At 34.6% G+C, this 9883-nt stretch overlaps 1 protein-coding gene across 1 annotated transcript; it reads left to right on the top strand.

Moving 5' to 3' along the window:
* Window positions 1-5007: 5007 nt before the first annotated feature.
* Window positions 5008-6180, top strand: LOC125877554 (F-box/kelch-repeat protein At3g23880-like). The gene has a single exon (XM_049558815.1). It carries the CDS (start codon window positions 5008-5010, stop codon window positions 6178-6180), a length of 1173 nt encoding a protein of 390 aa, XP_049414772.1.
* The last annotated feature ends 3703 nt before the right edge of the window (window positions 6181-9883 follow it).

Consider the following 9883-nt stretch of genomic DNA (forward strand, 5'->3'; position numbering starts at 1 on the left):
TGGTGCCCTTCTTGGTAGATGTGCTATGGGTCGGTAGACCTAATGATGGTGCCCTCTCTAGCACATACATGTGAATGAAATTACTCCATGGGAACTACGGCTAAGCACCGAGTGGATATGGTTAAGATGGTAGCTCTCCCGAGTATGAGGCAAGAGTACAATGAACATCTTTGGATATCCCCTAAACCATGTGCCTACATGGGATGTGTTCTAGTTCTACCCTTGGCAAGTAGAACACTTTCCACGGTGTAGGGTTTTATGACACCGGATTCCATGTCTAGCTCGCATGGTCTATGTCGGTTATTGGATAGGTTCTACAACGTGTAGGTAGTAGTATGGGATGCTCTCTACACATGGCACGAGTAGGCTTTGAAGATACTAAAGTGAGTTCCTTAAGTCTAACGACTATTATGTGAAAGTCCCCTTATGTGCTTGAATGTCTCCAAAATGGTTTCTTAAAGAATGTTGGTCTATTGATGTTATGTTGTAAAGGAAATGTCCTTATCTAAGGTAATCTTGAGGAACACTTAAGTGTGCTTGAAGAGGTTGTATGGACGGTCACTTCTTGTCTTACTCAAGTGTGTCTTAAGATTATATTAGGTAGATGTCCTATGGTAATGAAATGACATGTGTTCTTTTAAAGTTAAGCATGAGTTGTATATGGACATATGTTGATTAAGTTTTTAATTCCTTATGGTTTTAGTGTCTATGCGATGAATGAATGCTAAGAGACTTGTATTAGACCTCTTCGAGGTCGAGTACGCCGGTTACGACTAGGGGGTGATCCCGGGTCGTGACACCCTATTCAATTGTCGATAGTCTATACACATCCTCTCTTGCTAGTGATGGTGTTACCACTTTTGTTGCCCTAGTTCGGACCATATAATGAAAGAGGAAAGATACCAATTTGTATCACCCAGATACCAATTGGATTCAAGTCATACCACGAAGGAGTAGAAAGAAGTGAGTGTTTCCTAAAGTCCTATAGCCTCTCGAATAAAAGTACGGACGTCATCGTACCGCTCCGTAAGACTCTACTAGACTCGTATTGGTACAATGAGATCAACGAACCTAGGGCTCTGATACCAATTTTGTCACGACCCAGACCGTTGTGGTTGGCACCCACACAAACCCTTCGGTGGGAGAACCATTACTATAACCCAAACAAATAAATTTTATGAAATCTAAGGCATTTAAAGATACGGAAGTAGGTTTAAATGACTATAAAAAAAGGAATCCCCATAAACTCCAAGGTTTTAACAAATAACTAACGAAACTAATGCGGAAGAACAATCCCTAGAACCTCAAAGTCATTGTACCAAAACTCTACTAACGACAAGTCTAAGAACGAGGGGTACAACCCCGAAATTAAACAACACCTTAAATAAAAGTCGGAGTCCAAAAAGAGTGGACTTAAGCAAGAAAGATCCATGGCAGCCTGAAAGAACTGGCTCACCCTTGAATCCGGTCACGCTCAAGAGTCACCTAGCTGAGGTCTATCAATAGCACTTGAAGATATCCTGTACTCAACAAAGAATGAGCAACAACAGTATTAGTACACAACCACAGTGCACTGGTTGGATCACGCGGCTATCCCATTAAGGTCAACATACATAAGTCATTACAACAATATAATAACATGCATACACCGAATATACACAATAGCGATATCATTTACGAACAACGAATAATTTCACATTTATCAAGATATTCAATTATGTCAACTCAATGGTCCTCTCATGGAACCCACACCTAAACTGTTAGCATACCAGAATGTGGTACCTGATCCAATATTTATGCCGGAACGTGGCAACCGATCCCATGTTTATGCCAGAACTTGGAAATCGATCTAATTTTTACGTCGAAACGTGGCAACCGATCCAAATTAGTGTGTCAGAACGCAACACTTGATCCATTCAACAAGCCACAATCACAATCACAATCACAAGTATATTCTCAAAATCATACAATCAAGTCATGATTCATGACATTCATCATTCATCTATCCTCATCCACAAGTAGTGTGATCAATAGTGCAACATTCACATACATACACGTATTATAATGAAGCAAAAAAAAAAAACATATATCACACAATTATGAAATTACAACCATCACCTACCTCAAATCCAAGCTTGAATTCCCTGAGGTACTTGAATCTTCCCTTTTCGGATTCTTCCCACTTGTTCGTGGTCTAAAAATATACAATTAACGCAAGGATCAACAATCATAGGTCTAATTATCCCGATTATAACAAACCCAATAACCCTAGACCAACCCAATATCCTAATATCCAATTTAGGGTCTTTTCCACCATTAGTTTCAGATCAAAACCCCTCCCCCATAATAATTACCTACGAATTTATATTCTACGGATCAAAAAATGGATTTGGGGAGTGAAAACCTTACCTTCAGCCTCAATAATGGTGGAAAATTGTCAAAAAAACCCTGGGGTTATTCCTTAGCTCTCAAGGCCGAAAAGTGCAGAACAAAACATTTTTGGGGCTTTATTTCCGACTTAAGTCGTGTCTGTCCTGCTACGGCGGGACCCATCCCGCTACAACGGCCTCCATCCCACTACGACGGCATGCACGGAGACAGAATGCTGGAATTTGAATTCCAAGCCCCCATTTCACTACACACCTTCAACCCTTGACATTCAAAAACAACTTGTTCACGCTAAGATCATTTTTGGGAAATCTACTCACCCAAATTCAATTCCGTAAAGTTGTATGGGTTTCTTAACTCCTTAGCTATCTATTCATGTAATCAAAATCATAATTAAATCACCGAGTTGTTACCAGATTTTCCTAGACTTTACTGACTTTGATTTCATCCAAATCTGGACTAGATTTGGAAATCCAAAGTTACTACTCAAAAGTTTTCTGGCCCCAATTCTTTCCCCATTGACTTTTCTATAACGATGGGAATAGGTTGTTACAGAGAGTGGTGCTACACGTCTTAAAGGTAAAAAAAAATTCACTATTTAGTAGCAGATGTGTGTAAAGGTCACTATATTAGTTTAAGTATGTAACTCACTTTCCGAGACAAGTTTGGGGGTGAATTTATTAACTTAAAATGTAAGCTCATAGTGCTCCTTCCGTTTCTATTTAGTTGTCACAATTTTAGGTTTCATGTCCCGTAAGAAATTAGGTAAGTTTAGCATTGTACTATTATTTAGTGTCTTCTTGAAGTCAAATTTTCAATAAATGAACATGAATTAATTTATCTTGATTAATCAATTTGACCGATGAACATGAATAAATTGCTTAGCTATCCTATATTGATCAAATTCATATATACTTTCAAGGCTAATAACTCTCAAGGGTAAAATAGGAAGAATAATACTCCTACATTTCAAAATAATTGAATTGTTGGGGGTGTTTCACACTCTTTAAGAAAAGAAGATTAGGACATAAATTAGACATTACTTTCTATTTTTACCCTTATTAATTATTGTCAAATTAATCTTTAGAATAACTAAACATTAATCATACTCCCTCCATTTCAAATTAATTGAATTGTTGAGACATTTTTCATTTTTCAAATTAACTTAATTGTTCAATTTTCAAGACTACTTTTAAAATGTTCTTCCAATTTTATCCTTCGTTAGTTAGTATTGAAATTAGTTATTAATTAATGTTTTGTTATTTTAATCATAAATTTTACAATAACCAATTAGGGTAAAAATGGAAGGTTATGCCAAATTTATGTCTTAATCTTCTTTTTTTAAAGGATGTGAAACACCTCAACAATTCAATTAATTTGAAATGGAGGGAGTAATAACTAATTTCAATACTAAATAATTCAAAAATGTGTTGAACTCATCACATAGAAAATATTTCAAAGCCATTAAAGTTTCTTGAACTCATCACATAGAAAATCCAAATGAAGGGTAAACATGGAAAGAATATTCTAATAGTAGTCTTGAAGATTGAACAATTAAGTTAATTTGAATTATGAAAAATGACTCAATAATTCAATTATTTTGAAATGAAGGGAGTATCATTTGATTTAGTTTACATACTTATGAAGTGTCCGATTAAATAATTCTAATTGGAGTAATGTAGAACTTAATGCCTATTTTTGTGTTTCATATACTCTATTTGTCCAACAATACTTGTCCACAATTGACTTTGCATACTTCTTAAGAAACTATAAATAGAAAGGTAATCTTACGAATCACCCTTTATATATAATAAATACAATGTCTGAAAAATATAATAGATAAATACTATAATAAATGATAAGGGTAAATTAAGAACTAAGTGTAAATTAGTTCATTAATTTGTAAAGTGGACAAATATTGTTAAACATCCCAAAATCGTATAGTGGACAATTATTGTTGAGTAGTAATCAGTGTAATACAACTAAATTAAAAGTCAAACTCATTAATTACCCTTAATGTAAAAACAAAAAAATGAAAGTTGGAATTGATATTTATACCACAAGATCAGCTATAAAACAAAGAAGATATTTATACCTCAAAGAAAAGGTCACTTTTATAAATTGTTTGACCAACTTTCTTATATCAGTTTATTTTGAATTATTTAAAATTTAAGAAAATACTCTTTTAGAAAAGTTAGTTGGGAGAATGGATTTGTTGTTTGATCATTTAATTTAAAATAGACTTTTGAGTGATTTAGTGTTTCTAACAATTTCTTAAAAAGTATTTCTAAGTGTAATTTTTTTCAAACGTATTTTTAGTAAAATTATATTTTTTTAGTTTCTGAAAATCAATTTCTGTTAATCTCAAAAGCGGTGGTTTTCTAGCTGGCAAAACTGACAGAACAAAAATCTATGCAAAACAAGTTTCTACTTGCTACCAGAAACACGTGATATAATATGCATTAATTTCTTGATGATCATGAAATTACAATATTGTCCTTGTGATGAAGAAAGTTAGTTGACGAAAATGAGCTTAAATACTCCTTATGGAATAAGAAAAAACACAAACTCACAACACTAACCACAATAAACCAGTTGCTTAATCAAAAGATCTTCAAAATGCCTAATGATATCACCTATAACATTCTTCTAAAACTTAATGTCAAATCGCTTTTACGATTCAAATGCGTTTGCAAATCATGGTGCTCTTTAATTGAAGATCCCCAATTTATCAAGCATCACTACGATATGTCTAAAAAAGATGTGAATCGTCATAAATTCTTCTTGATTGGTGGTGAATGGGAGAACAAGGACGACTATTTCTACTCTGTAGACACTCCACTTCAACATGATTCTGCTGCCTCTCTTATTGAGTCTTTGATTCCAGGGATCAATCATTTGAGTAGCGTAAATTTTGTTAGTTCTTCTAATAATGGTATAATTCTTATGGTTTTCCCTTATGATTTGATCATTTTGTGGAACCCGGCCATCAGGGAATTAAGAAGAATTCCAAGCTCAATCTCTAAAATGAAAAAGTCAGAGAGAAAGCGGTTTCCTGCTATTTATGGTTTGGGCTATGTTTCATCTATTGATGAATATAAAATAGTTAGAGTGGGGAAAAAAGATAACTCAAATGGTCATTTTGAGATCGATCTCTTTTCGACGAGAGATAACTCGTGGAAATTGATTGGCAAGTTTCCTCCGTATAACTTTTTCTGTGAAGGAGATATTGTTAGCATAGATGGTATCGTTTATATGATAGTGATGGCAGATTTATCTAAAAGTATGAATGAATCTACTATATTAAGTTTTTGCTTGGAGAAGGAACAATTTGAAGAAGTATTATTTCCAGATCGGATTCTACGGTTCCAAAATCCAATTTTGCATGTTTTAGAAGAAAATCTTTGTTTGACTAGAATGCACAATTTAGCAAGTCGTGATTTTGAAGTTTGGCATATGAAAAAAGATGGATCAATGAGCACCACATGGAGTAAGATCTTGACGATTCCATCGATGTATTATGGACGTTGCTTGAGGCGCGTGAAATTAATGAAAATTAATGAATACATAATTTTTCTAAGATATAAAGGTGATTTCGAGGTCTACAATACAAATGGAGAGAGAAGCAAAATAATTGAAGTTCCTGAGATTGATTCATTGTTTTACTACATCAATTGGATTGTACCGTATGTAGAAAGTTTATTTTCTCCTAAACAGAGTCAGATTCGAAATTTTAAGAAGATTGATGCGTCAATACCAGAAAAGAAGAGGAATGTAATCTTGAAAGAATAATTCAAACTTAGTTAAAACGCAAGGAGGGACATAAGAGATGCTCATAATCTTGTTGAATTTGGCTAGTTTACTTTTGCTTATTAATCATTTCATGTACTTTTGCTTTTTATAATCGCATGATCTGATGATCTTGTATTGTTTTAACTTTCTTTTTCTTTGTTGTTTCTCTAAATTAAATTTGACAAGTCTTAATGCAGATATTTCAAGATATACTTTTCATTTTTCGCATGTTAGATTAGTCAATTTTTTTTAAAAATATTTTCTTTTTAGGAATACAAGTTTCATAAGAATAGAAAAAATAATTATCCCAAATAGAAGTAGAGAAATAAATTTTATAAAGAACATTCTATATATGATTATGTCAAATTCACCATCTAACACCTCAATCTGTAGTAACCCTATTCCCACTACCCCACATGGCCACACCCTTCTCTGCCCACACCCACCTCCCATAGTGAGTATTTGTCTTGATCATATATAAATGCTTTTCAAATAACTAATATTTCTAGCTTACATATCGAATACAAAAATATGCAATAAATCTACTTATTTTTTTTGAAAAACTTTTTTTCATGAAAAATGAATTTTCCTATATACCGAACACACCCTAGATCCTTCATGGGAAAACTTGATAAGTGTTTTTCTAAAAGAGTTCAATACTCTGCACCTATTCATAGTATTTCCAGACTAAAAATACAAAGAAACATCATCTTGCCTAATTTGAAACTTTGACAGATTATCTAGTAATGCTTCAACATACTTGTTTACATACTAAAGGAAGAAGCTTACCAATATTAGAGAACCAAAAGAATGAAGTATATCATAAGTACTAGAAAAGAGAAGACACATAATATTTTTATTGGGTTATCAGTTAAACCATTAAGAAAATTTAAAAATTATTAATCGAAATGACAAGTTAATGGCCTAAAACATAAAATCATTTCAAACTGATAATTAATATGGATATCTTAAAGAACTTCTAGAGATACTTAAAGACAATATCAAATTCTTCTTCTTTGACATTGACTTTGCCTTCAACTTTTTTTCCTCTTCTTCGCACATATATAAATAAATCAATTGTATCTCTCTCCTTTTACTTTCAAATATCGCTCGCTTTTCTCCTCCTTATAACACTATGAATCATAATTAAGCACACTATATCTAAATAGCCTGATTATGTTTCTAATATTTGATGTTTTTTAAATTTCCCTTTTGTAATATAGTGTATGTCCAATTTATTAAAACTTAGGCTTGTAGGGTGGATCAAATTTGGGTTGAATTTGTGACCCTTTTTGTAACAACCCGAACCGTCATTAATAAGCAAGCGAAACATGTCAGGAAATGCTGGGGACACTGTCCCGACAGAGCGGGCCAGATGCTGCTAGGGCGGCAGCGCTCTAGCGAGATAAGTAGCCGCAAGAGCGGAATAGGCGAGACAGAATGTATATAACGCAAAGTCTGATTTTCTCTTTTTTCCCAAAACACCTAAAAGATGCGGGAATCATCCCAGAAACCCTCCAAAGGTTGCTCTAGGCTTGGGAAAGAAAGAGAAAATATTTTTAGCGTAAAGAGACTTGCAGATTCTTGGCCAAATTCACCGTCTTTTCATCCGGAAACAAAAATTGGAGCTATAATTTCGTGCAGCTTCTTGGCGCCCAGATAGGCTATGTTTATTAATCGAGTAGTTATAAATTTGTTAATCACTGCGTAGTATGTTGGAACTTGACGGTAGAATTCATGCGTAGGCTTTCGTGCACCAATAAAATAAAAAATAGATTATGCGTATATTCCTAAGTATTATATCAGACGTACACCGTAGGAGAAATCCCTATCTCATGAACTATGGTTGGTGATGGTTGTGATTTCTTATTTGGTGTGATGTATGTTGACTGGTGACTGTATGATATGCATGCGTATAAGCAAAGTGTAACAGTTGTAACGAACCTAATGAATTGATTATGAATAATGCATGATAGGAACTTGAGTACTTGACTATATGATGTGAGTATTGTACGTCATGAATGTGATTGTACTAGTGTTGTGATGCATTGGATCGGGTGTCACGTACCGACACATTAACTTGCATTGGATCAGGTGCTACGTTCCGGCACACTAACGTAGATCGGGTGCCATGTTTCGGTGCATTCATGTGATCGGGTGTCACATCAGGCACACTAAATTAGATCGGATACCATGTACCGATACACTAACAGTTTGGGTATGGGTTCAATTAGGTAGCCATTGACTTGCCATCTATGTGTATTATTGAGAATGTGGAATTGTACATTGAATCTTGACATGATAATGGGTTGCACATTATGTATATGCATATGTGTTGGTTGCAATGTTGTAAGTTAATTGGAGATATCTGTTGGGGTAATGAATTATGAATGGTAGAGTCCCAAATCGGGTTGTGGAATGGTAAGGGGGGAACTAAGGGTTCTGGTGCTATCCTTGTTAATTAGAATGTGGTCATGGGTATTATTGTTGAGGTTTGGGGTAGTGTTTAGTGATAGTGTTTTATAGTTGGGTCTTTCCCCGTGAAGGGGTAGTAATATAAATGGATAGTAGGCCTCAATAGGTGTAGTATGAGGTAATAATGAAGTGGAGATGGGAATGAAGTAAGGGCGTGTTGTGAGTATTGACCGGGTTGGTAGTAGTATATTCAGATTTTCCTTAAGGGATAGAATGATTAGGTATGATTATGAACGAATCGAGTGAGGGGTCAGAGTCCATTGTACTTGTGGGATTTAAGTATCTGGACATGGTAAATATAGAGAGCTATAAAAGTGGAGGAATGAACACTCTTATTGCAGTTTTGCCAGTTGATTTCTCATATTATGCGGTAGGTATTCGGGTTGACCGATGAAGCCTACCAGTACGTGTGGTTGTACTGATACCACTCTTGCTATGCATTTTGGCATAATCTGGTTTCAGGATCAGTGGTGTTTCATAGGTGAAGGCGAGGTCAATCTCCAGCAACTTCTATTTTTCCTTCCGCATGGTGGGAGCTGTGTCTTTTCGTTATTATGTTTACTTTGTACTCTTAGTATCTCTTGTACCTATTTAGACTAGATCATTGAGGGTGTTAATTACTTTACAAGTCTTACCTTAAGTTGTTTTAAACTCTTATTTTATAAAAATCTTAGGAATGTTAATCGTTCTTCCTTTTTCTTGTCTTCCACATGTCTTAAAAATGGTTGAAAATTGAGGATTCTCCTACTTAGGTGTTAGAGTAGGTGCCCGCATGACTCGAGTAACATCTCGCAATTTGAAGTAACTAGGAAGAAGCTAATAATTGGAAATAGTCATTTTTGGAAAGAATGGAAATCTGGAAATTTGTTTAAGTTAAGAAAAGTTGAGTTTTGGTCAACTTCAAATGGCCATAACTCCTAGCTCAGGATGATTTAGGTGTACTTCCAGATATGGTTGGAAAGTTCTTGGAATGATCTTTCCAACGCCATAGGGTTTGCACGATTCAGAGTTCATATGAGTAAGTTATGACCTTCGGAAGTTGGGATGTTCGAATAAGGAAAGTCCAATCCGGATTTTGGAAGGGTAGTTTGGTCTTTTCCTTACCCAACTTAATTAATTCATTTTTAGGAGTTTAATTGGGATAAAGTCTGATTTTAGTCAGTTTTAGAAAAGTGAATTTCACGCTAGGGATAGGAGAAAGGAGAAAATAGTAGAACATTCAAGATTC

This window comes from Solanum stenotomum, chromosome 9, assembly GCF_019186545.1.
Source record: "Solanum stenotomum isolate F172 chromosome 9, ASM1918654v1, whole genome shotgun sequence".
Classification (NCBI taxonomy): domain Eukaryota; kingdom Viridiplantae; phylum Streptophyta; class Magnoliopsida; order Solanales; family Solanaceae; genus Solanum; species Solanum stenotomum.

What these genes read in the sequence shown, in the direction of transcription:
- LOC125877554 (XM_049558815.1), top strand. Translation starts at nt 5,008, where the DNA reads ATGCCTAATGATATCACCTATAACATTCTTCTAAAACTTAATGTCAAA.